The sequence below is a fragment of the Hippoglossus stenolepis genome, chromosome 21 (assembly GCF_022539355.2).
Source record: "Hippoglossus stenolepis isolate QCI-W04-F060 chromosome 21, HSTE1.2, whole genome shotgun sequence".
NCBI classification, from domain to species: Eukaryota; Metazoa; Chordata; class Actinopteri; order Pleuronectiformes; family Pleuronectidae; genus Hippoglossus; species Hippoglossus stenolepis.
The window spans coordinates 11,316,438-11,343,906 of NC_061503.1; the positions used below are offsets into that span (position 1 = coordinate 11,316,438).

Genomic DNA, 27,469 nt, shown 5'->3' on the forward strand with positions numbered 1-27,469 from the left:
GTTTGAGTGCACATTGTGTGTTTATGTAAAGGATGAGATGTATATGATGGGTCAGCATGATTCTGGGCCTTACCTTCGCTGCAGTCATTGCCTTGGTAACCGGTGTCGGAGCAGTCGCACACGGCCTGGTCGTTGACCACACTGCACACCCCTCCATTCTGGCACTTGTGGTCTGGTCCGCAGCCAGCCGTGACTGTGACGCCCTCTGAGCCGTCCAGTGTTACCAGCGAACCGTTGATGCCCACAGCCGTGATCCAGCCACGGAAGGCGGGGTGTTCCCGCACAGAAGGGGAAGTGAGGCGTAAGGGCGAGGAGTGAAGCTCTGGCGTCACCCCGCCCATGAAGGTGTGGCTGAATACTGTCATGTCTCTTCTCTTGCTCTTCACTTCCGCCCATCCCTCCAGCCGCCCGTCCACCTCCAACGAGGTGTTCTTCCAGTCCCGCTTGACACGCACTGCGTGCCATCGCCCGTCACTCACCGCCACGCCTGTCTGCAGCTCGGCTGGCTCAGCACAGAAGATAGAGAAACGCAGGTGGAGGTGGCCGTGGAGAAGCAGCAGCTCCAGGAAGTCACAGAAGCCCTCGTCATCCAGGTAGAGCAACAGGCCCTCCTGGCTGTGAGTCCGCAGGCTGAAGCTCAGCACACTCTCACAGCAGGCGTTCCACACCGGGAACCGTCCCCATTGACTGGACACACCTCCGAACTCCAGGACCTCCCCTTGGGCATGGCCCCCCACACTGCACAGGCACAGCCCCAGGAAGAGCAGTGGGGCTGCCGCCCAAACACAAACCGCCATCACACTCATACACACACTCGCTCTCTCACACTCACACACACACTGGAAGAAATAGAGGCTAGAGCTGGGTTGGTTCCTCTAGCCTACAGCTCATGGTGACAACTGTAGGGTGCTTCGTAGAACACTTTCTAGGTGTCACAGGTGCACAATGCTATCTTGGTAGTTTGGCTGGTAGGTGATACAGCTCCAGTGGGTGAGGGGTCAAACAGTGGCTCCCTCTGTCTTTTCAGCACGCTTGGGGCATCTTCTTTGGCCTCAGCCTGGCGTTTGTGTCTTCTCTGAGATGCTCAATGTCTTCTCTCCATTCAAGCTTTCATTTGTAACCTCTGACATATGAGATTCCACGTGTGTGTAGTTGCGCGAACATCTGTGTGAGTGTTAGATACATGTCGGATAGGAGGTGAACTTCATCTTTGTGCCCTAGATAGGGCCTTATCCTCTGTGCAGACAACTCCCTACGGAGTGTGAGTACGGGTGTGTGTGGCTCACACACTGGTAATGGAGAGAAATGACGCCGTCATAGCAGAATTTTCTCCCCCTCCTCCCCGTCTTAGTAGGGCAAGACTTAAAAAGTGTGTGTGGGCAAATATATGTGTGTGTGTGTGAGTGTGTGAGAGTGAGGTATGTGCGTTCCTCACTGCCGCGTCATCACTCTGTCCAGCGACCTACAGAGGGAACAGAGACGGCACCATCAAGAAGGGTCACACACACAAAACACATTCGTAAACATGCACAAACTCACACACAGCATATGCACACACACACAGCACACACACACCCAGGCTGCTATTACTCTCAAATTACTCCCTCTCATGCATTCTGTGCACACACACGGACACACACACACACACACGCTCACACAGAGAGACACACACCATATTTAACAGGCCAAACTATTGTCTGTCTATGAACACAGTGTACAATGAAGCCTCCACACAACAACGACTTAAGCTAAACACATATATATACAGTGCAGGCACGCGCACACACACATACACACGCGCGCGCGCACGATCAGCACCTCCTCGATCTCCCATCATGCCGCAGATTTTTATAAGGTGCCAGTGTCTTAAACCACTTGACGCTCGTCTGAAAGGATCCTCTGAACCAACGAGGTTCATAGAAGTGTTGTAGTTTTATTAATTTATATTTTAAAAAAGGGGGATTAGTGACGGTGGGCACCTCGCGCCGCCGTTAGCTCCACCACAAAGAGCGGGAGCAGCTCCGCGCGCGCTGCGGCGAATGACTCAAACCGCCTCGCGCTTTATCGAATTCACGGCTCCACACACACACACACACACACACACACACACACACACACACACAGACGACAACAATAACACACACACACACTCACACAAACTGAGCGACACAATTTCTCCTCCGCGTCTGGAGCGCGTGAGAGGCGCAAAGCGGCGGCATCACAGTTATCGATGGACGGGGTGAATGAATGCGGTTGAAATATCGATTCTCGATTTGCGGCCACATACCTCCTCTCCATTTCTCTCTCTCTCTCTCTCTCTCTCTCTCTCTCTCTCTCGCTGCTGCTGCTCGGCTACACCGGAGCTTCAGACCTGCCACCCGCGCGTTAGCACTTTTAACTACCGCTTAGCTAGCCCCGGTAATTGGTCGTTTCAATTAACAACCTGTCACGGTAACATCCTCACGGTGAATACAAAAAAACAACACAACCGTGAATACGGACACGCACCGGCTGGAGAAAAAAAAAAACAACCTACCCCGAGCGCATCCTGTGGTCCTGTGGCACCAGCGCCGCCCGCGTCTCATCGATTTCCCTTCCCATCTAGGAGGAGGTGAAAGCCGCCAGGCAGCAGCGGCGCGCCCCGGTGGTACGGAGCCGGTGTACCGGACAGAAACAAAATAATCACAGGTTTCCCCTCCAGGCGCCTATAGGTGCTCTCGCTCTCTCTCTCCTTCCCTCTCTCAGTGGGACTCTATGTCTCTCTCTCTCTCTTTCGCTCTCTGCTCGCTCTCCTGAGGAGGAAAAGGTGCAGTCTGATGCTCTCCGCGAGACTCGGCAGTGGGAGCGTCACGTGGTCCAAGGGAGAGAAAGTGTGCAAGTGTGTGTGTGAGAGAGAGCGAGGGACAGGGAGAGAGAGAGAGAGAGAGAGAGAGAGAGAGAGAGAGAGAGAGAGAGAGAGAGAGAGAGGAGGGGGCGAGTGCGAGAGGATGGGCGGGCCGCGCGCTGCTGCAGCACCTTGGACAGCGCGCACTCTCCTCCCCGTGCACGAAACACAAACGCAATTACCGGACGCGGAAAAAAAAAAAGGAAAAAGAAATAATAACGACAATCGCGTGGAGGAAGATGCGAGTGATTAAATCCGTGAGTGACAGAGACGACGGCCCCCCGTTACCTCCACCGTGCACCGGGAGCAGAGTGCGAGGAAGAGACTCAATGAAGTGAGGACGAGAAGAAGAAAAGAAGAGAGAAATGTTGTGTTTTCTTTCAGTTTTCTCCCACACAGTCACATGTGAGAGGACACACACTTCCTCTGCACACACACACACACACACACACACAAGTAAATCTCTTTATCTCAAACACTGTGTGGCCAGAAATATGTGGACACCATTCCACTCCTATAGGCAATTGTTGAACATCTTATTCCAAAACAGGCATTCAAATGCTGCTATGACAGCCTCCGCTCTTTCTAAAAGGGTTTCCGATGGATGTAGTCCCGTTGAAGTTCAAGAACAGAAGTGAGGTTGGGTGCTGACGTAGGTCGGTAAGTACCAGCTCCCCCCAACCTGTTGGCTGGGGTTGGCGTCAGGTGAAGGCCTTTTTCAAACTGTTGTGTCTAAATTAGAAGCAAAACATTGTCTGAAACATCACTTTACATGATAAAATCAAGATTTTCCTCAATTACAACTAAGGTGCTCATAGCCTGAATTACAAAGGCCCCCCACAAAAATTATTTGGGCACAGATTTGGCCCACACCAAACGCTGTCATCCGGCCCACATACTGCAGTAATGGCACTTGGGTGGTCTGCTCCTTTTTGCCAGATCTGGGCCACAAGTAAGCCATTGTAATACTTTCAATATTTTCCACATGGGCCACTTTAGGTTCACTTCTATATCACACTGTGCCTGGAGCACCGCACATTTGCCAAAAAAGGGCCACATTTTTTTTTAGGATATTTGGGCCACATTTGCTTTTTTACAAGTGGGCTCACATCCATTTTGTGCGGGCCACAAGAAGGCCAGATGTGATGCATCATTGCCTTCAGTGGCCCACATCCATATGCTATTCGGGCCTGAAGCTCAGTGCAACGTAGTTTAAGAAAACTAATGCAAAGAGACAATGCATAATAGATGCGTAATCATGCATTTTATGGACAAAAGTATGTGGACACTATTTGTGTAGACTGCTTCTTTTCATGCTTTACTGTGGCCTTGAACCAGCACAACATGTACACATGCAAACAGGCAAAACACAAGAAAATGGAGAAAAGCATATTCTCTAATATGGCAACACACGCAATGCATTTATGGAAAAAAAACAATGCAATGTGAAAGTAAATACAGAAATACTTTATGTAGAGAACGCAACACAAAACAACAGTAGTTGCACGCCAACCTTAGTTTATTTCCATTGAGTGAAATCAATGTTCAACCCAGGCATGCTGTCTGTATTTGGTTGTGTTTTCATGCTTTTTCTTTAAATGTTGCAGATGAGTTATCAAATTTATGAAGGTGTTTCTCCAGTTGCTTGCAGGTTTTGTCTTTTTGAATTGCTTCTTTTAAGTTAGGTTGCATTGCAGCTTCTGGGCTTCAGACTATGAGCTTCTTCGTTCTAATTGTGGAAAATCTTCTGACATAGAGTTGTGTTTCGTACATTGTTTTGTTTTTAATTTACAGTTGAAAGAAAGCACTCTCCCCTCGAAAAATCCTGACGTCAACCCCATCTAATGTGTTGCATTCATTTTAGAAAAAGCGGGATGTTGTTATTGTAGCATTTGAATGTCTGCGGTTTAGGAATAAGATCATTTAACAATTGCATAACAGTGGAATGGATGTGCGAGCGTATTCGCAATATTTGATTCTCGTGAGGGAGATACCTGCATGAAGCATCTTCACATTCATGCTACGTGTACAATATTCTGAAACATACAGAAAATCCCACGCAAGGGCATTTGCTATCTTTTTTCCCCCTATCCAGTCCCAGGACAGGACTCCAGCTGTGCTGAACCCAGCTCAGAGTTGCTCTCCCTGGGCTCCCCAGGCCAGCTGCTGCTCTTTTTTCTCGCTCCCTCTTCCTCTTTGGATCTGTGTATGTCTGTCTGTGACTCGCCGACACATCTGCTTTACTCTTTTTTACTCTGCTTTGCCACTCACCTTCATCGAGTGCTGGAGCTGAAGGAGGAGGCGTAGTGGAGCTGTAAATTGGCAACCAAAGGCTGGGGCCTCTTGTAAAAAGAACAACCCTGACCTGATCGGTAGATGCCAATTCATGATCCCCACTAAAGAAACGATGAATGGAGCAGCCTTCAGCGCTTGTGCAGCCGTCTACTGCACACACACATGCATTATTCCCATTTGCAGATGTCGTCTTTCTATGTGTGTGTTTGTAGAGTTTTGTACAGTCTGTCCCGGCTATGAGAGATTTACTTGTGCACATATTTGCTCCAACAAGGCAGACGACTGAGAGAGGCAGCTTATGGGCACGGTATATCGTATGACCACACAGCCGGAGCATGAAAGCTCAAATTGATTTGAGCAACAGATATTAAAGCAAAAGGGGATTGACCACAGAGACCACTGCTGGGATAAAGATGGGAGGTATGTACAAGTAGTGGAGCACATGTTTTTGTGTGCATTCTTGTGTGTGAGGGGAGTGTTGGAGAGGGAGGGTGTGATAACGAGACAGGGAGAAGGAGGAAGAGTTACTATGGAAACTATCTCAACATCAGCACCTGGTTTCCCATTGGACTGACCACCATCGCCACCACCACCACTCTTTAAAGTCTACTCCTCCCTTCCTTTCTCCCCCTCCTCCCTGTTTCTCTCTCCCTCTCACTCTCTGTCTCCCCCATCCCTGGGCCAGGCTGACCTTTTGGACAAAATGGCATTATAAAATAATAATGTTCTACCATCTCTCCGCGGCACGGTGAAAAACACGATGGGAAATGCTGGTGCAAACACGTTTTTTTAGTGTAGAGACAAAAGGTGAAATCCACATGTAGAAATTAATGATTGTACTTACAAAATTATATTTGATGTGACAAAAAAATTCCCCTTTAACAAAGAAAGATGCAGAGTTGAAAAAAGTGAACAAATGGCCACTGTAGTCAAATACAAAATGAATCAATGCATGTCAAGAAAACAGAATGATGCACTGCACTATAATCAGTTTACTTTGGAAACAAGTTAAAAAATATTTCAACACACAGGTTTTTCCATTTTTCATGACTTCATGAAAAAACTGCACAGGGTGATTTTGGCACTGAGGATTTGCTAAAAATATATAATTACATTTACTCTAAGAAAGCTACATTCAAACTCAGTGATTATGGACATGGCTTTTGGCTTTTGCGTGACAAAATCGCAAAAGGGGACATAATTATATACAATTATTCTGAAAGGAAATTTCAGGTAACATTTTCTCTACTGCTTATTCCTTTCGTGGGAGAAACCAGAGCCAATTCAAGCTGACATTGGGTGAGAGGCGGCGTACACCCTGCACAGGCTTGCTAATGCATCGAAGGGCCGACACACAGAGACAAACAAGCATTCACACCTACAGACAATTTAGAGTCTCCAATTAACCTCACCCCAATCTGTTTTTGAATTGTTGGAGGAAGCCAGAGTCCCTGCAGAAATCTCACGCAAATACAGGGAGAACATGCAAACTCACACAGAAAGACCCCGGCCATACTGGAAAGCACTAACCACCACACCACCATGCCACACAGTCCAGGAAACTTAAAAAACTGGCCGAGTTGTCGGACATACTCGGGCTCGATGAAGCGTCATCCTGCAGACCAGGTTATCATTTTCTACGAGAGCCATCAAGGCCTGATGTGATGCATCATCAGTCTGTAAGAGGCACAGGGAAATGCATTATACCATGAGCATTTTAAAACTGCTGCAACTCTATCAGCCAACATTAACCGTGACAGATATGGGCCGCCTCTTATTGCATTAGTCCTTATTGAATGATGAGGCGGAGGAGCTCCATCCTGTACATTCCTCCGACCACGTTTGCTCCTCCTCTGCCTCTTCTCACTTCCCCACTCCCTTCCTCTCTCTGACAGGCTGACAGCAGGCACTGACCCCTGACTCTTTGCCTACTCAGCAGAGAGAAGGTCACTGTATATGTGTGTGTGTCTGGGTGTGTATACATATAGCATATTTCTGTATATGTGTGTGTGTGTGTGTTTGTGTGAGTGCGTGTGTGCAGGAGTGTTTGTGCACGGGTAATATGTGTCTGAACTGCCAGCAGAGAGAATATACAGCCAAAAATAAAAACTCATCTGTCAGCATCCAGTGTGTGTGTGCGTGCCCATATTTTGTGCCTGCAGTCAGTTTGTGCTCCAGTCTTGGGAGGCGAGCTTGAGACGGTGAGGTTTACCTAGTTTGTGCTGTGAACGGTGACAAACAGCGCAGAGGGAGGCGAGGAAGGGAGGAGCTGAAGTGTCACGTTGAAATCTCGGCTTTTTAACGAGGATTATATGCATGTAGGAGACTTCCTGTGTCGTTTAAAACACTGTACTTACACAGTGGTGAGAGCGTATGATTATAAGGGTATCATTTCATGAGTCACACTTCCCGTCATTCACACAGAGACGGGGGTCCTTCTGCAAGAACAAATGTGTGTGCCTTTGTGCATGTGCATAAATGAGTTAGTGTGTGTGTGAGAGTGTGTTTGACAGGCAACCACCCTTTTCTAAATGAGATTAAATGGGAGGTTTGTCTCTAATCGTGTTGTAATGAGTTTCTGTGTAGCTCATACATTTACTAATTCTACTTGCCAATAGTGCAAACAGCCACGTGTGCATATGTGTATATGTGTGTGTGTGTGTGTCGCTGTGTGTGTCGCTGTGTGGGAGGTAGGAGAGGTCACCTCCCTGCAATCTTATGCTCATTTATAACAATAGCTCTGACCTGTCCTCATCAAAAGGATTGCAATTTCTAAATACAAACAACATTAGCCCGTGTGCACAAACCTGCACACATGGACGCCCACACACGTGCACAGAAACACACACATGTAACAACAGGACCAAATGCACAGTCCATCTGCGTATGGATCTGTGTGTCACTGGAACTCTCAGCAGGCATTAGCATTGATCATCTGACTAGCAGATGAAGAGTGACCGACAAGGTCCAAACAAAGCCTGTCTGACTGTGTGTGTGTGTGTGTGTGTGTCTGCGGACACTGTTGGGTGAAGAGATTGAATGGAAGGAGGGGAGGTGTGTGTGTACGATGTGTGTGTTTGTGTGTGTGTGAGGTGTCGAATAGAAAAAAAGTCCAAGATCCATAGTTCATTAGCCCTCACAGAACTGCCCGTGTGTGCGCACAGCTTCGTGTGTGGCTGTGTGCATCCGAGTGACCATAAATCTTGACCTATGAGCTGCTATTGGTTGTCATGGCGATGCAGCCCCTCTCAGCCCGCGGCACTCCATGTCCTACAGTTAGGGGTCAAGGGTCGGAGCAGTTTTGTGCAGTGGAACAGACTGTCAGCGCAGACAATGAACGGGGAAATCGGTAATAAGGAACACATTGTCGTCTTTTACCTTCCACCCATGACCTTTTACCTTGTGGCCTCAGAAATGTCATGACGGCTGCGCGGCACACATGGAGAACACTCCAGCGCCACACTGCCTGAAGCTACATGCACCTCACAGAGCAGAGGAAGATGTCAAATAAAGTGGACGCACATGCACAGCTCGCCACACACACACAGTACAATGCGTAATAGTACACACACACACACACACACACACACACACACACACACAAAAGTCATGAGTGAAGCACAATGGGATTTCATGAAAAAATACGAGACTAAATGTAATTGGCAATGTCAAAACTCCTTTTAACTGATTTGGTTCCATCCATCCATCTATTATCTATACTCACACCTTAACAGAAGGAAGATATTGTTGAGGTTATTGATGCAATCTGTTTGCTGTGAAAAAGCCTGCTGTTGAACCTCTAATTGCAGAACCATGGGCCTCAATCTGCTGCTATGATGGCCTCCGCTCTTCTGGGAGGGTTTTCCTTTCCCACATTGTGAAACGTGGCTGAGGGGATTTGCTCCGATTCAGTCACAGCGAGGTTGAAAGCGGATGTTGTGGAGGGTCTGGCTTACAAGGGCCTGGATGGGGTCAGAACTATGAAGTGTGTGCAATGATGTTGAAAGAGGAGCGTAAACTGTTTCCCCAAAGTTGGAAGCACAATCTTTTCTAAATGTTGGACCATTAAGATTTCCCTTAATAGAAAACAGCCCCGGATGAGAAGCCACACCAAATATATAGTTTGCATTCATGATACACATGAAGTGGCCCGTTTGTGTGTGTGTGTGTGTGTGTGCAGGCAGGTGCAAGTAAGCGGAGAGGGGTAGCACGAATTAGGAAGTGTGAACGGGGAGAGGAGGGTTACTATGACAACGGGCGAGAATGTTCCAGGTGACAGTGAAATCGTTGAGATGCTAATTGTCCATTTTCAATCCTCCATAAAGTTTAACAGCCACTCTGCCTCCACATGTTATTCTAACTCAGTAACAGAGTATACCTCTGGGATGTACAGCTATTCCTCCCCCCCCCCTCTTTTTTTTCATTTGTAATGACACCCCATCCTCCCTTCATCTCCTCCTCCTCCTCCCCCCTGCCGTCACTGGCAGGGGAGAGGGGGACTGTGTAAATATCATAGACGATCTGGAGCATATGTGTGCATCTCTCATGAGGCCGACCAACACCTGATCATCAGACTCCTCTTTTCATCCATCCTTCTCTCGTTTCCTTCCCCTCGTCCTTCGCTCCCAACCCCCTCCCACTTCTCCTTCTTTACCCCCGTCTCCCCTCTCCTCATTTCCTCCTGTCCAAATTCATCTCCCTCCAAGTTGCCTCTCCATTTTTTTCCCCTCTCCCCTCCTCCCCCCCGCTCGTTCCCCTGCTGTTTATCTCCACCGCCGCTCCCTCCCGATGCAGTGCGTTTAACCACTTTGTTCCCCTTTAAGATAAAGATAATTAAATCAGCAGCTAAATGAGTGAGAGTGTGCTGCTGGCGTCACCATGCTACTGCTTTGATGTTCTGTTTCAGCGCGATAGTATCAACACCAACTCATCAGTTCCAAACTGCTGTGAGCACACACATACCTGTATGCGTTCATGCATTCACACGCCACGTTCCACCTACCACCTCCTCAGCCAACACACAAAGACAGATTCGACGTGCTAAGCTCTACTGTCTCAGGCTTTATTTCCTGTCATCCAACCACAGCATTCTTTACTGTTGCTCTCACCCACTTCTCTTCCCTCTTCCCTCTCCAGACCTCTCCATCTCTCTCTTTTCTAATCTCAAACCGCTCTCTCTCTCTCTCTCTGTCTTCTCTCTCCCCCGCCTCCTTCCTCCTGATCAGCAGGTTGCTAGGCAACTGTGCTCCATTGATCTAGAGGAGCACGATGACAAGCTCACATAACTGTCATGAGCGTGCACACACGTGCACAAGCGCACACAAGCATGGGCACACATATGAACACACACATTGTTATCGGCGATATCTAGTAGCACCTTTAGAATGAAGGCGTCCTCACTTATCTGATAAGGACGAGGAATGGGAGGAGAGAGGGAGGAGGGACACCGTGATACAAATGACAGAAGAGGAGGTGGTGGAGGAGGAGAGAACGGCTCTTTATGTTGCTTACCTACTTATACCCTCCCTCCACTGTCTCCATTCTCCTTCCCTGTTCCTTCTCTAGCTTTCCCACTAACCCCATGCCTTCCATGGAAAACAATTACCTTCCACGGTGGCCCCGGCTAGATTTCCAATCTGACCCATCCCACAGTCACGGCCACGGGCCACCTCATCATCACGAGCCACAAACTGGTTTCATTCCATTTGTGCCTCCACTTCAGCGCTTATTACAAGCACTGTCAAAACTGAAATGAAACAAGAAGAGGAGATGGTGAAAGAGTCGGAGGCAGAGTCTGTACGTCAGGTCCAAGGCCGTGTTGTGAAACGGACGACTTTTCATTTAACGATAATGCAAACGTCAATATGAGTACTAATACTAAGAGTGGGAAATTACATCTGTGATGCCAGGTTAAGTGATGCGTTTATTCATCCTATGGTCTCGAAGGTTTTATATCAAGGAAACCTGCCAAGGACTTACCACTATTTTCTAGTTTCAAAAGATAAAGATCTTCGCCAAAGAAATACGCTTATTTGCTTTCTTGCCAAGACGGAGGGACAGAAATAACCAAAGACAAAAGTTACAACCTTAGACCAGACCATCTATCTATCTATCTATCTATCTATCTATCTATCTATCTATCTATCTATCTATCTATCTATCTATCTATCTGTCTATATATCTATCTATATATCTGTTTATCTAAAATAAATCATGGAACAGTGACATAGTTACTGAAAACATAGGCAATTTGTTTTAAGATGAGAAAACATGATGACAGGGAACAGATATTTAAATTGAACTAATTCCAATCACAAATAAAAATAGGCTGCCACAGTCAGCAGCTTAGCTTAGCTTAGCTTAGCATAAAGACTGGTAACAGAGGGAAACAGCTAGCCTGGCTCTGTCCAAAAGTACAAAAATCCACACACAAGAACCTCCTAGGCTAATTAATTAACCCATTGTTTTATCTGTACAAACACGTGGGGTGCTGAACAGTTGTAAGGCAGTTGTGGCTCAGGAGGTAGAACTGGTTGCCCACTAATCAGACGGTTGGTGGTTCAATCCCTCGCGTGCCAGAGTGTAGTTGGGCAAGAAACTGAAGCCCAGCTGTGCCGTGAGTGCACGATGGAGCAAGAAGCTATCAATAAATACAGTCCATTTCACGAGGGGCGATTTTACACTACGGTTTTTGTATGGATTAAACAAACTATGCATCAATTAATGAGCTTTATAGATGCTGGTCGGCTGAGCAGCTTTATCTCCCCCCCTCCTCTTCTAGACTTTAATCTAACTAATCAGCTCCTGGCTGAAGCTCAAAATTTGATGTGCAAACATAAAATATTTTTGATCTTCTCATCTTCTAGCAAATAATCAGTCATCTTTTCCTTTGCGCGATGCTGCATCTCATGCAGGAAACATCTTGTTTTCGCAGGAGGGCCCTTTAATCAATCGCTCTGTGTAAGTGATATGATATTCTGTAATCAGCAAAGTGTAGAGCATATAATCAACATTTAAAACCACTGAAATGATATTCAGTCGCTCCATCAGCGAAGAGTGAAATGTGCTCGTTTCATCTGTGCAGTCGCTGATTATTAATCTTAAAAGAATATAAATCAGTTGGAGAAAGACACACAAAGACAAAATTCACATATAAGATACAACATGTATCTTATCCACAAAAAGAAACCCAAACCATTGTATGAAATTTGTGAAGAAAACACCACAAACAGTTGATTTCATTTCCTTTTGGCATTTTATCAATGTTTTCCTATTGTGTTTGGTGTTTGTTCTACTGGAGTCAGCTGCGCTCTACTTTTCCCTTTGCTATCACAAGTCCTGTAAAGCATGCAACTCAATATGTTGTTCATCTGTGGCCTTTAGATCAACTTGTAGAAGTGTTACCTAACTGAGAAAAAAATATTAATGACATAATAATTCCTCTCTGGACTTCCTGTGAGCACTTTATCATAAACATTTGGGGCATTGTGCCGCTTCTATCTCCCAGGTGGGAACTACAGACACGGCTGCGGTTGGGGTGAGGTTGAGGTTTTAACGAAATGACTTGTACCTGTAAAGATCACTGCAACAAAAGAACACTGTAAATATTAATGAATCTGTAAAATTCAGGATTGATTAATTGAATGTTTTCACAAAATTTTATTTTTTCTCCAGTAATGTAAGATTAGTCATCTGTATAAACGTGATCAGACCATATCTAAATGAAATTCTGTCTTCGAAGATTGTAATTTAACTATTTAATTAAATTATTTAATGGCTGTGCAAATGTGAAACAAACCGAGCCCACAGTTTGAACACAAACAGAGAGGAGTGAGAAGGAGGCTCTTCACAAGGCTGAGACAGAGAAAGAAGAATGAATCATTCAGCCGTAGGCCTTGAGGTGCATTAGTAAAAAGACTACAAGCGAGATCTAAGGATAAAAAGACTGTCGCTATGAAATAAACTGAATTCAGAAGCAAATATGGTTAACTGAGTGTCGGTGAAGAGCTTTAAGACGTTCAGCTCGGTGAGATCAAGTTGGAAAATAGATTCTGTAAGATGTAATGAAATGTGAACCTTCAAGGGGCCATCAGGAGGCTCCTATGGGCCCCCTGACCGCCCTAATGACTCATTTGATTTAGATGATCTCAGGTAAACAGTAGAGAATAACTGAGATGAATCACAGATTTGATCTGAAATAGTTGTTACAGCAAGAGAAGTGAATTTTTTTTCAACTCCTCTGTCAAGTGTCCGGAGCAGAATGTTCTGTCTCCATCCACAGAGACACACTCGCTTTCATCATATCAAATCAGTCCTCTTCACCTGACAAGCTCAGCATATTCACTGACAGCACAATTCTTGTTCATCAGCGTCACACTCCTCTCTGCTTCTCAATCCAACACACTGGTAAAGGTCCAGATGAGATTCAGGGCCATCTCTTGAAATGAAATATAATGTCCAGAATTAAGATTTCATCAACAGAAACTAAGAATCGTTGTGTTTTCATCACCTTAGAATTATGTGTACATAGTCCAACATGTTCCTACAGTAGCCCAGAACAATAAAAAGCAAACACTGACTGTATAGAACGGCCTTTTGTGTCTTAATGTTACCTGTTGGCCTCTGTAGATTCCACGTAAACGCTCGGCAGGGGCGGGGGAGGCGATCTTTGTTCAGATACAACAACATCGACCAATCCCACTGAAGCTTTAGGATGAGAAAAGGAATAAAAAGGAAAGAGAAAGAACATTTTAATGAATCCCCACTCTCCAACACCTCCTCATCTCAGTTCTCCTCCCCCTCTCCACTTCTCTGTCTGACTTCAGTACAGACTCCGGCAGCTTTTTGCTGGCTCCTCTCCAGCAATTATCTGGTTGGTTCCACTCTGACGCAACTCAGACTCCACTCATCGTCCTCCTCGTCATCAGCTCCTGCTTCCTAAGTGGAAAGCCAGGCTCCCGCTCTCTCTCCGTTTCTCCGACTTCAACTCCTACTCATCTCCAGAGTAGGCTTCAGCTCCAGCTTTGCTCAAATTTGTCTCTGGCATCCACTCAATCTCTGTTCCATCTCTTCAGCGGCTCTTCAGCCAGATTGGCACCAGCACCAACTTTGTGCTGATATGGCCATGACTCCACTTTGGCCCCGATCCCATTTGGACTCCACGCCAGCTTTCCACCAACTCTGGCTCTGACTCATCTCTGCCCTAAAAGCTAAGACCCAAGCGGATGCCATCTTCAATCCAGAAGCTATGACTGTACAAGACTTTATCATGTTACCAAAGTTCTGCCTGAACAGTCAGCAGTGATGCAGCCTTTTCAGGGTCACTTCTCAGATAGCAGGGATCAGTCCACCACTTGAGTCCAGACTAAATTCTATCTTTTCCATAAAATATGGTAGGAACATTAAAGCTTTCCAGTGGATGAACCCTGCAACTCAGGGGATCGCCAACTTTTCCTTCAGCGCCACCATGAGGGTCACAATCACCGCTTTGAGGTAATGAATGCTAAATGTATAGAGGAAAAACAAGGGGTACTTTTAAGTGTTGTATTTGTTCTATTAAGAATATATCATCTGAACAATTCATACAACATTTTCTAAATTATATATATGTTTTTTTTATATGGAGTTTCAACTCAGATCTGTATCATATCCTCTGCTGTTTCATTTAAAAAGGAGATTTACATTCTTCCATTCCAAGTGTCCCTCAAGTCACTGAGCAATTTGTGCTGCGGAGTCTGTCACATCCTCAGCTGATACCAAGACGTGAACATCTTAAACTGGGCAATCCTGCAGCCAGAAAAACTTAAAGGGAGTTCCTACTGATCAGTCTCCTCTAATACTTCATGGCTCTCACTCAAACATGCTGATAAAGTTATACACTTTGGATAAGCGTGAGGAGGCTTTAGCGTATTAGATTCCATTGCTGTGACTGGACTTAAGCCTTATTTAAGGGGGAAATATCTTAAATCCCTTCAGTGATGTCGGTTACAAGTGCAGGGACACGCATCTGTGTATATTTACCAACTTGTCTTATGAAGGAAGAAAGAAAATACATTTTGGATGATTTGACAGTAAAAAAAACAAATTTAGACATTTAATTAATAAAACTTGAAAATTTAATTGGCAACGGTATTTTTTTACTGTCAGATATCAGCCAATTATTAAAAGCATTACGTGGTTCCTCTTCTTTATTATTAAACTAATTAAAATAATCACAAATGTAATTTGTTTATTAAAATTTTATATTTTATATTTACAGTTAAAAGACCTCTCTCAAAACAAGTGATGGCTTCTTATTTCCAGAAATAATCAAATTGTGAAAACGTGTATGAACAGAAGCTCCTCTCGTCCCGTGGCTAGAAAATGTTTGGCTTCTGTAGCTGATGAGACAAAAGCGAACTCAGCATTTATCATCTATGGAACTTTTATCATAATTTCTATTATTACACCAACAATGTTGGAAGACAGATAAGGAATATCAGTCATGGCAAAGTGAACATGATTCCCCATCCATCCTATTATTCTAATTTGTTTTTTTGTTTCATCCTCCATGTTTAAACTGAGTCAAAACAGATAATACTGACTTGCTAATAATGGTCTTTTTTATCTTACAGCCCTGCATTATTATCATTAGGAGTTTCTTTACACCAGAATACAATCACAGTTCTGGGCCAGAGCAACAGTGGTGATATATTTGGCTGCTTTCACAAAGCCTGTGTGTGAGCCTCCTGGGAGAAATCTCCGGAGTCATATGAGCAGTTCAGGATCAAACAGTCTGAGCCCAAAATGGCCCACTCTACTCTGCTCTCTACACATGGTGGACCTTTATGGCTCAGCTGGACAATTCCTCACCGCGGCTGCCGAGACTGAGTCGGAGGTTCAAGAGCTGTTTTTGTGCGTATGTGTGTGAAACCACTGCTGCAGCAACGAGTCAATACGGAGGAGACCTTTCGATGGGTTTTGCGGACCTCAATTGCTGCAAGAGAACAACTAGATGTTGGAGGTCAGTCAGATGATGCAGGTGAATGGTGGGGAGAAAAAAAACAAGTTCCACCATCTGAAGAAATCTCTTTTCAAAGCTCGACCAGAGTCAAGAGAGCAGGCGAAGGAGGTAGCGAGGATGTCAACATGTTTATAAGGACGGGCTGGGAGAGAAGCAGCAGCAGGATGTCGCTCACTCGGAGCAACAACAAGGACTGAATTGACTGAAGCTGGCTCGAGTTCAACAGAATCTCTCACATTTACAGGCACAGGAAATCCTGGGTGACAAAGGCTCCATTCAGCGATGCACCATGTAACTGGACAAAAGGGAATAAGGTCATGGGACAAAATATTTCCAAAAAACTCCAATATATTTCAATCTTATCAAGAAAATCCACTCAGAGCAGAGACTGGAAGAATGACAATCACCCAACTTAAAGGGACACTGCAGCGATTTGGTATCGTATTCTTACTGTGGAAGAGGACCTGCTAATTCCAAAAAATAAAATACGCTGGACTCTCAATTCCAAATACCCCATTACTTTCTATTTCTATTGAATCACCACTTAATGTTGTTAACTCTGTGATAGGCCGACTGGGTGGATCAGTAAAACGTTCATTGAAAATACATTTAATGATTTATATTCTCAAAAAATATCAAATCTTGCAGTGCAACTACATCACACTCGTGTGATTAGACACTGGCAGCACTTGGTGGGATCAACTTGGAAAAAGTACATAGTGACTTCAAAACATGCAACAGAACACGATCAGTAATTCATAATTAACATTACAAAGTGAAACCACGAAAAACCTGAAACAAGGTTTGATGTGTGGAATCACCAAATGAGATGCTGTTGAGACTTTTAGAAATGAAAGGGAGCTGGTACAAATGGGAAAATGAAACAAACTCGAGCGGAAAGTGGTGGAGTAAAGCTCTATCTTGGTCACCTCCCTAATGAATAAACAGAAGAGCTCTGCAGGAGGAGAGAAAGAAGGTTTAGGAACGGCTCTGGAGCTGGAGAAGGAACATAAAGGGAGGTGGAGCGCAGGGAAAAGAGAGCGAAAATGAAAGGATGTGCTTGTCAGGGAGGAAGAGGGCCTGAGAGAATAAAGTGAATCTAATGGAACACGTATAGAGAAAAACAGATGGAGACAGACACGAGAGCGGGGCCACCTGTGCATAACAGCATTAATGAAGCATTAGTACAGCAACTCTTTTGATTACATCAAGAATATCAAATAAAAGGTGGATTACAGTAGATTTAATATGTGGTTTTGAAGTTTTTTAATGACTTTATGATCAAAACCGACTGACTCCACAAATGAAACATTTAAACACATATCCCATGAACCGTTCATCTTGTCGGCTTCACATTTGGCACGTGTATTGTTAGTAGCCCGAGTAAGTGCGGTTTCCAATTTGGTGCGATTCTGGCAAACAATATGTTCAATATTAATAAACTTTGTATACAGGCGACCAGCACTCTGGCAGTCAGTGGGGGCGGGGCAGTGTGATGTCAGTCTACAGGCCGAGGTTGAACATTTCTTCTTCTACCTCCTTGGATAAACTATAGCAGTGGTCAGCAACTGGCAGCCTGGGGCCAATAGCATCTGATTACTTTGATTTCTTACACAGGCATTCAATGGTGTTGCTGGTGCCGAACTTCGTCATGGCAGCAACATTCCTAGAATCACTTCCGCTTTACCAGTTTGTCTTCAAAGTAAAACGCACAATGTTCGTTATGTTGCTGCAATGCTTTGTATGGATTCAAACAGGAATCACACCGATTTTATTTTGAAAAGTTGTGATTGTATCGATTGCTTGACAGACCTCTGAAATAGCCGACATGCAATGTATGAAAGAAACAACATTAGTTGAGTTAATCTTTCAAACTTATATACAAGCCACACGTGTGATCTTTAATGAAGCAAATTCAGTTTCATTTGGTAGAAACATTGACTTTAATATCTTTACTGCAGATAAACCAGGTAGGATGAACACAAGGTTTTTTAACTTCACTCTCACTGTTGATTAAAAAGCTCTGCACACAACGTCCAGCACACAAACTCTAATTAAGTGACAGTACATTGTAGAACTGTATGAGGAGGACTGACTAGTGACAAGGAATAATTCGGAAGTAGCTTCAGAGCATTAAAACAAGAGAACAGGCAGGTTTAGAACGAGCAGTGCACTCGTTTGTACAAATGCAGATGGGAGAACAGAACGTTTGCCTCTAAATTCTATTCACATTCAACCCCCTCGAGTTTTCTTCATATTTACTGCAACATGTTTGTCTACCAACTTCCAAACAAGAGTTAACAAATTCACATAGCTAGGGCACAAACATCCACGCACGTTTTTTTCCTCGGAGCAGAGCAAATAAAACATATCACTCATCATAAAAACAAACAGACAGTTTATATTGTCCTTACATTTCTATGCTGTTTGTCTCTATAATGAACTACATGTCAGAAAGGAACACAATAAAAGTATTGCCAGGGTAATGTGTACCTGTCGGAGAGAAATACTGCACACAAATATAAGCCTGTGGAACAGCTTGTACAATGTTTTGTGGTGTTAGTTCACATATGAATTAAATAACAATTATATTAATAATAGATGTAGGATATTTGGAGAAAGATTTGTTGTCTACAGCAGTGAGTACTTCTCTGAATCGCTCTAGAGGGTTATTCTTGATATAAATAGCTCATTATTTTCACCATAGGGAACATAAAGTAGTAGAAAACTGCTGCTTTAAATAACCCTAACAACCTGCTTTAAATTACAGGAAGTGTTATAACAGTAATTGAGGCAAAGCACAAGAGGGTAAAAAAGCAAGGTCTCTGAATTCACGAGCAGTGGAAGTGAATGTTTTTCTATTTTTATGTATACTTCTGACCTAAGGCCTAAATTTTCTGCAGATGGCCAGTGACCGACTCCACCGCAGCAGGTGCAGTTTGGATGGGTTTTAATGATGGTACCTTTATGGCAGATGTGTCCCTCAGTCCAGCTGTGGATTTTAACCACGGATCTGCCTCTTCACACTCGAGGTTGGTTAAATGACATGAAAATGTTCCCCCGGCTTCTCTCAGAGGCAGAGGAGCGAGTATGTGGCTGATGCCGTCCACTTGATTTGGATCTGAATCAGTGCTCACGTTGCATTAATGAAGAGCTCCTTATTTGGGAGGGAGAGACACAATGATGAACTGCAGGGGAAACAGAAACTCAGCACCCCCTGGTGTCAAGATGGAAAACCCATATTCCCCGTGTTATCTGTCCCAGTTCATTCCCGACAAACACAAACACACAATTAGACGTTCATTGAAAGTCAATTAATGGCCGCATATCAAAGGTGGCCTTCAGGAAGATATAGGGGCTTAGTTTAATTAAGACATCATTTAGCTCATTAGAATGAGAATTAAACCATTTCTGAGACTGAAACGAGGCTTTTAGTGGATGGAACTTCAAGAGGCTGGAGAGAACAGTTAAAGTGTTTTCTGCTTTCAATAGAAACATCAGAGGTAAAACATATTCTGGCAAAATATTCTTCATACAGGCCTGTGGGTTTATAAGGATTTCAAGGCCGGCTGCCAACCTACAAAGAAAATATTTAAAAACCTAAAAGTATGAAAGACAATAAAACCAACCATGTATGAAACTATTAAGTGCTATTTGAGAAAAAACGTTATTCATGAAGTGAAAGGTTAAAAAGTCATACCTTCATCCACAGACTTTAAATGAGAATTAAAGTTAAATGTTATTTTGAAATGAAATGCATTTTTTTTAATAGAACATTATTTTTGAATATAATTTGCTTTCTTGTGCAGAACCTGCACATTTGTCCTTTTAAGTCATTTAATTTTACTTAGTAAAACCCATTTTCTGTTCTGACATGTATGTCTGCCTTGAGGGGATTTCTAAACTGTTATGTTCTCATTATTATTAGTGTATTCATATTTAGGTAATGTATGTGCTATTATTAGGATATTCTACTGTGGTATTGTCATTATTAATAGAATTATTGTTACTGTCATTATTATTATCATCATCATCATCATCATTATCATTATTTTACTGTGGCTAGAAAAGAAATGTGCAATAAAAATTATGAGTTATGAGTAATTATTAAGTTATTATCAATATTGGCATCATGTTTTACTGTTATTATAAATGCATTCATATTATAATATTACTATTATTAACATAATATCACAATCATCGGTGTTTTCATATTTTATTGTTGCTACAAATACAATGTGCTGTAAAAATGTATTAAATTTTTTCTGCACAGTCTCACTACTTACTTATACGTCCGGAAGTGAAGGTTTATTCTGAAGGTTCGTGGAGCGGAAGTGCACGTGTCTTGACAGTGTTATATGATGTACATATGTGTTAGCTCCGTTAGCATCATGTTAGAGTCATGTTGAAGCGGTCACACCTTCATCCAGTGATCTGCTCTGGTTCCATGTTCAACACGTCTGCGGTGGAGATGCTGTGACCCCGCGGTGTGACGTGAGCTCACCTCCAGACTGAAAACGTCGCCTCCGGCCGTCCTCCCCGCCTCCCGCCGTCCTCCCCGCCTCCGACCGTCCTCTCTCGGTTCGTCTCCAGCTCCGGCTCCCGTCATGTGGGTGTTCGGTTACGGCTCCCTGATCTGGAAGGTGGACTTTCCCTATGAGGAGAAGAAGATCGGCTTCATCAGAGGCTTCAGCCGCCGGTTCTGGCAGGGAAGCACCGACCACCGGGGAGTACCGGGGAAGGTAAGCGAGCCCACCTATTTGCTCTGTGGACATTGTGAGCTTGGGACTCGAACATGTACCAAAGAGCTCAAGTTATTTAACGGTACATCCCACTGATCAGTAACGAATGACATAAGAAATGACTCAAAGGTCGTTGAGCGTGTAAATATTGACATTTACTCTAAAAATGTAAAATATATTGTGATGTTATTACTATTATGAGCATTTATACAGGTTATACATTACAGAACATATCTTGTATTGTTCCCTCATGTCTATTTTATTACATTTATAAAGTTTTCCTCAATTTTGTTACTTTTTAATATTTGTTTCTACATTTATTTTAATTTTAATTATATCTCTGTTTGTCTTTTACAGCCTGGCCGGGTGGTAACATTGGTGGACGACCCTGAGGTAAACTTAAATAGTACCGTTGTAATAGAGCTTCAATTATCAGTTGTTCATTAATCAAGGCAGATGTTTTTATCCGACTTGTTGAAATAAGCCATTAATAAAGACGTCTGTAACAAAAAGAGAAAAAGTGTCTGTGGCCCTGACAGCATTGGACTTCTTGTCGCTTGCTGGCACCATTACCTCTTTTGTGGTTTGTAGCCGAAACGCGGTCAAATTATGAACCGATTATCAGAAATACAAATTCTGTCAATCGACTAAACAATCGTTTCAAGTGTAGTTGTTAGTTGCTAAAGCTAAAAGGACCACTCAGTGTAGAAGTCATCACTTCTTTTTCATGTTTGTCTTTTTCACCCCCTCAGGGATGTGTGTGGGGCGTCGCCTACAAGCTGCCGACGGGCCAAGAGCAAGAAGTGAAGCGCTACCTCGACTACCGAGAAAAAGGTGGTTATCAGGTCATCACGGTGACCTTTCACCCCCGTCCACCCCTCACCCCCCCTCCCAACCAGACGCTGCTCTACATCGGCTCTCAGGACAATCCGAACTACCTCGGCCCCGCCCCTCTGGAGGTTATAGCCAACCAGATCGCCAGCTCCACCGGTCCGAGCGGGCAAAACTCTGAGTACCTTTTTCAGCTTGCCGACGCTGTGAGGACAATTCTGCCTGAGGATTCAGACGAGCAACTGTTTTCTCTTGAAACCTTAGTGAGAGAGAGAATACAAAACGGGAAGTAACACACACACCCGCACAGGTTAATTAGATTAGATTAAAAACATGTCCTGCTCAATTGTATATTTAAGGATAGATTTAGCAAATAATCTCAGGGTTTAAGATGCACATGGGGCACCCCAGGATGTTTGTGGGGTTCAGAAAATACGTGTTGATAAAGTCTTGTTTTTATTCCTTTTAATGTCACACTGCAAAGAAATGTCACATGCTTTAAAAACACTATGCTGGAAATATTTTATTGATGTGTGTTGAAGGTGGTTTCAAAGTTGGACAAATGTCAAAACAAAGCCTTTTATTGTTGATTGATCACAAATATGCTTCGTATAAACGTGTCTGTTTGCTCAATGTTCAATATTCAGCAGCACGAAGCAGGAATGTTTCAATGGAATAAATGAAGAATATTCTGAGATTCAAATTCAGATGCTTTTGGTCTGGTTTTCTGCATTTTAAAGCAAAATCATGTGAAGTGTGAAACGTACACATGATTCCCAATAGGCTCATTTTTGTCCACATTTAAATTATTAGATTATTTGTGTATAACACAAGGGAGAGGCACTGCGAAAAAAACCATACATATAAGCGTGTTAAACACAAATCGGCTTTATCAGGACTGTGGGTGCGACTTCATCAGCTGATTTGTTTACACATGTTTGTCACCGCAGCTTTTTCTCCTGCCCAACTGAGTCATGTAGTCAAACCAGGAAAATCTCAAGAGGAAAACAACAGAGAAAACTGCTGCGTACTTTGATGATGATATGTTGGCACGCTGCCTCGTTTCACTTTGTCTAACAACATAAAAGACTTAATAGTTTATATGCTAATGTATTCAAAGCCATGTTAGCTTTGGCCTGAGGTCATAACTAACACAAATAGGACAATCCAGTTTCTGTTGATCATCTCCATCGCTCTCATTTGAAAAGCAAACTTCAGGGGAGGTGTCATCAACATACACGTGACACTTCAGGACCTAAATGGAAACTTACTCATCCTGTACCTGTGAACATATATTTAAATTGACATGTGGCCGACGAATGGAAAAAAAACTAGTATTTATAATAAGTTTATTGTGATGATGAATGAGGAAGAGGTGAGCAGAAACCCCAAAAGACAGGAAGTAAAACAGCCCCGCACACAAAAGACGGGCCACTTCAAAATAAAACAGGAACCTAAAAAAAGTCAGTCAAAGGGGGCGGCGCTTTAATCACATTGTCAAGTGCCCAAGTGCAACTTGTTTATTCCAGACTGTACTTACCTTGTCTCAGTATCTGTACCTATCGGTGTTGCAGCATCGGCCATTAGCTACTTCTCATTCCGCCAGCGCACGTCTCAGCACAGTGAACACATCGGCGTCTCGGCACAGTGAACATATCAAAGTCAACAGCACGGCATCAGAGAGAGAAATCAACATGCACAATGAAATACGGTGACAGGTATATCTGTGATCCCGTCCTTCACTCTCTCTTACACACACACACACACACACACATATTATCACACACACACACAATCACCAGTGTTTTGTGTCTGTAGCAGCATCTGTCCTTTATGAAAATGTTTGGCACAAAACTAAAAACCAACACTACAGAAAAAAACTAATGTTTCTGAGCTCTCTCTCTCTCTCTGTGTGTGTGTGCATAACGTAATCTACAGTTTGTCATGTGGCCATCGATGATCTGCAGGTATCAGTTAACCACGGCGAACATACAACACGACACACTCGTTCATCCTCTCAAATGAAACACGCGTCACTTAACAAATGAAGCAGTGAATTTAACGGTAAATTCTCAGTGTGGAGCTACTGTATAATACAACACAGTGGGTTGTATTACTTTGGTTCAATGTTATTAATAATAATTTATAATTTAACTTAATATGAAGTATTATAAACAATGCATGTTACAGTTTGCAGTATTAAGCACTATTAATCTAATTGTTCTTATTAAATCGACATTCTTTTCATTATGTGTTTTTCTTCAAATCATCATAGTTATAATTATGTTTTTCTCCTATTATTTCCATTTTCTCTTGTATTATTCTCAGAAACAGTGATATGAAAAGAAGTGGGCCAATCCGTGGCTGAATGTCTATTATTTACAACAACAAAAGTTGTCCTTGTTTTAAATGTTGTGCTGCTGCTGTGATGGTGAAGATTGGCCTCTTGTCATCACTGCAATCACATATTGTGCATTGTGTTCAGGAATTGTGTGCATGACGCGCGGCAAAGGCGTGTGCAGAACAAGGTCACAGAGAGTGTGCGCTGCTCCAGGACGAGAGAAGAAGTTCTTCGCATCGCGTACATCTGAGACAAAGAGGAAGCCGAAACGCTGATAAGCATCACCGTTGCTTATCACCGTTTCCTAAAGTCACAGATGACATCCTTTCATTTTTCCTTTTTTTTTTTGCCCAACCAACAGTAGAAGAATCCAAAGATATTCAGTTCAGACTAACGTTTAACAGAAAAGCCCCAAATTCTCACAATGGTGACTTTTTTGTCAACAGCTCTATTTTACTTTAATACTAAATACACAGTCAGTCAGAATTAATAGTGTAGTGTAGCAGTAACTGTGATGGTAAAAGTCACTTAGCACTAATTACAAGTAGAGCTTTTATTGTCATTATCAGTTACAGGGCTGATCATTTTCTCAATTAATCAATTCATGTTGTGGTGAATAAAAGGCTAGATAATTGCAAAATATGCTCATAATTATCTCAAGGCCACGGTGCTTGTTGTTTTCTTTCCATCTAACAGTTGAAAACATAAAATATATCCAGTTTACTGTCATTGAAGACTAAGAAAATCAGCTAATATTCCCAGTAGAGAAGCTAATTACTATATTGGCAAAATGATCAATTATCAGAATTGTTGGATATTGTGTTAGTCATCAGAGGTCCACAGTAGAACAGTAAAAGGATAAAATGACCTTTACTCAGCACCTCTGTGTAAACATCATCGCTGCCTTCTTACCTCCATCTGTTTAATCCTGAATTTATCACGTCGGAGAAACATTTGATCTCTTCCTCTCTCTGTGTGCAGAACACAACCAGAAACAGTTTGTGACATGAAAGTACGCAGATAAACGGAAAGTGTTTCACATGATCGGTGAACCACGGCCAACACACAACACGCCAAACTCGTTGTTCCTCTCAAAAGAAACACACGTCACTTTACAAATGATGCAGTTCATTTATTCAACTGTAAACAACAGTAAATTCTCAGTGTTGAGCTACTGTATAATACAACACAGCGGGTTGTATTGCTTTGCTATAATGGTATTATAGCACATTACATATTGAAATACTTATTATAGTATGCTTTTATATGGTGCATACATTTATATAATTTACATAGTTTATATTAAAATTAAGTATTATATTATATCATAAATGGGATCACATTGCATGTGTTGGGTTATAAGTGCATTAACACCATTATAGTATTTAGTATTTTAAAAATACTTCTTCATAGATTTACTCTACATACTTATATGATCGTATATATTTTTCCTGTATTTCGTAAAAGAATGGAAACTTTTTAGTGTATGATTTAAAAAATACTTTGTAAGTAGGAACAGTAAAGTGAAATGCTGTTATCATACAATAATACAATACACCTAAACATGTTGGTTATGGCTAAAGTAGAGTGGCCACCTTTGGGGCTGTTGAGCTGCTTGGTGAGACAAGGTAAACACCAAATAAAGTCAATGTTTGGATCCATTTTACCCAGGGCTGCTTTTTCCTGCTGGGTTTACTAAAGGCCAACAGTGACACGTGATGTTCCTTAGGCAGGGGCTCTCAGCCGCTGCTAAATTATCATACATTATCCTAACAGGCTGCACTGAGGACTGCACAGGTTCCCAACAGTGTTGAAAGGTGTAATTACTTTCCTACAGCACTGGTCAGTCAGTCCGTGGAGGAGCTCGCGAGGACAGCTGGCCGCCTCACGCGTAGTAACAAGGTGACACCAGCAGGTCTGTGAGCACCAGCAGCTGATCGTCAGTGAAGCACTGCCGATGCAACTGCCAGTTGTCGTGGTGCGTGCGCCTGAACTCCGACAGCGTCTTCTTCACCGTCATCTGGAGGCAGACAACATAATCATCACTTAGAAGGGAGGTAATGACTGTGGCACCATGAATTCACGGAAAGGCAGATCCAGAATGCAGCACAAAACATGTTTCAACAATACGACCAAAATAACAGTCACTCAAGTACTGTAGCTAAGTGTAATTTGAGATACTTTAGATACTTCATTCATGTCATTTAACATCAAGATTTTACTCAACAGGATAAACTTATTATCCATTCAAACACCTTTTTACATTTGTTGTAAAAAGGCAAAAAATAAGTTTTTCAGGTGCTATTTGCTGCAGGTGTGATACCAAAATAGTAAATAAACCAAGGAATTCCTGATGTGGAAAAATGAGCTTTAAGCTTTTATTAATGTGGTTAATACGTGGCAAAGATTAAAAAATGCACCGGCCTTCATCATTATTTGTTATATTTGGTTTTCAATTAAAGTAGAAAACAGTCTATAAACCAGCTGAAATATTAAAATCTTACTTGTTCATGAATGCATCAGTAGTAACAATCCAATAATCTGATTATATAATTTACTAATTCATAGCTTTACTCACTAGTTTTAAATAACGGATCCAAAAACAAAACAAACCAAATGATTTTCACAAACAGTTTTTCTTTGTGTTGAACAAAACAAATTAATCACTGACAAAAACATCTGTGATTAAAACTGAATAAATCAGAGTAAATACTAATTTAATAATCCATTTTGCCTCTTTTCCAGGTTTCCAGAAAACTTCAATGATTCAAAATGAAAGAGCAATCCACCGGAACACCAAAATGTTTTTATTGAGTCAGAAATCAATCCTTAAAAACAGCATAAATGCTTGAAGTGCTAAATGCTGAAGTAAGTCCTTCAACTTGTATAAAACAACTGCAGATTTTTAAGCAGGATATAACATACGATTCTGTTTAATATGTATATTTATCATTAATGTTGATTTTGTTAAGAAAAGCATTTGTCTTTCGTTCTAACTTGAATGAAAAGTTATTGAACAGAGTTAAAACTACAACACAAATAGAAAACAAGATTCATTCAAGCTCTTTTGCTCATGAAAATAATCTAATATTCCATCTTGGAGAGAAAATGTACATTTACAAGCGACTTGTTTGTTTATCACAATTAGGACATTTCCATTAAACTCTGCAGTAAAACTCCTGCAATGAGGACGAGGTTGATAGTTTTTATCGCTTCATTTGTTTTGAGGAGCAAAGAAAAAAGTTAAGAGCAAATAACAGCTCTTGATAACAGCCACTATCTATTCTTAGAATGACTTGCAAAGTAAATGGTTCCTGTTTTAAAGTGGAAAAACAAACACGCCGCCACTCGCCGCTCTGGAGACCCGTGATGTA

The 27,469-nt window shown here is 42.7% G+C and overlaps 3 protein-coding genes across 24 annotated transcripts in view; 1 reads left to right on the forward strand and 2 right to left on the reverse strand.

Annotated features, from left to right (window-relative positions):
* Positions 1 to 2,865, reverse strand: part of nrxn1a (neurexin 1a) — a 58,388-nt gene extending 55,523 nt beyond the window's left edge. For all 22 annotated transcript variants that reach the window (XM_035145545.2, XM_035145535.2, XM_035145528.2 and 19 more), the window contains exons 1-2: positions 2,537 to 2,865; positions 74 to 1,462 (exon numbers count right to left, since the gene is read on the reverse strand). In XM_035145545.2, the coding sequence (XP_035001436.1) occupies positions 74 to 806 (733 nt within the window). In that variant the 5' untranslated portion in view covers positions 807 to 1,462; positions 2,537 to 2,865. The remainder of the gene's footprint in view (positions 1 to 73; positions 1,463 to 2,536) is intronic.
* Positions 2,866 to 20,480: 17,615 nt separating this feature from the next.
* Positions 20,481 to 22,457, forward strand: chac2 (ChaC, cation transport regulator homolog 2 (E. coli)). The gene is made up of 3 exons (XM_035144912.2): positions 20,481 to 20,923; positions 21,281 to 21,316; positions 21,676 to 22,457. The coding sequence occupies exons 1-3, from the start codon at positions 20,789 to 20,791 to the stop codon at positions 22,045 to 22,047; spliced, it is 543 nt and encodes a 180-aa protein (XP_035000803.1). The 5' UTR covers positions 20,481 to 20,788; the 3' UTR covers positions 22,048 to 22,457.
* Positions 22,458 to 25,212: 2,755 nt separating this feature from the next.
* The window catches only part of psme4b (proteasome activator subunit 4b), a 35,811-nt gene continuing 33,554 nt past the window's right edge, over positions 25,213 to 27,469 (reverse strand). Inside the window, exon 47 of the mRNA XM_035146805.2 lies at positions 25,213 to 26,115. Coding sequence (XP_035002696.1) covers positions 25,981 to 26,115 — 135 coding nt within the window. The 3' untranslated portion in view covers positions 25,213 to 25,980. The remainder of the gene's footprint in view (positions 26,116 to 27,469) is intronic.

What these genes read in the sequence shown, in the direction of transcription:
- chac2 (XM_035144912.2), top strand. Translation starts at nt 20,789, where the DNA reads ATGTGGGTGTTCGGTTACGGCTCCCTGATCTGGAAGGTGGACTTTCCC. An exon ending in ACCGGGGAGTACCGGGGAAG is followed by an intron (nt 20,924 to 21,280) that starts GTAAGCGAGCCC and finishes TGTCTTTTACAG; the next exon opens with CCTGGCCGGGTGGTAACATT. An exon ending in CATTGGTGGACGACCCTGAG is followed by an intron (nt 21,317 to 21,675) that starts GTAAACTTAAAT and finishes TCACCCCCTCAG; the next exon opens with GGATGTGTGTGGGGCGTCGC.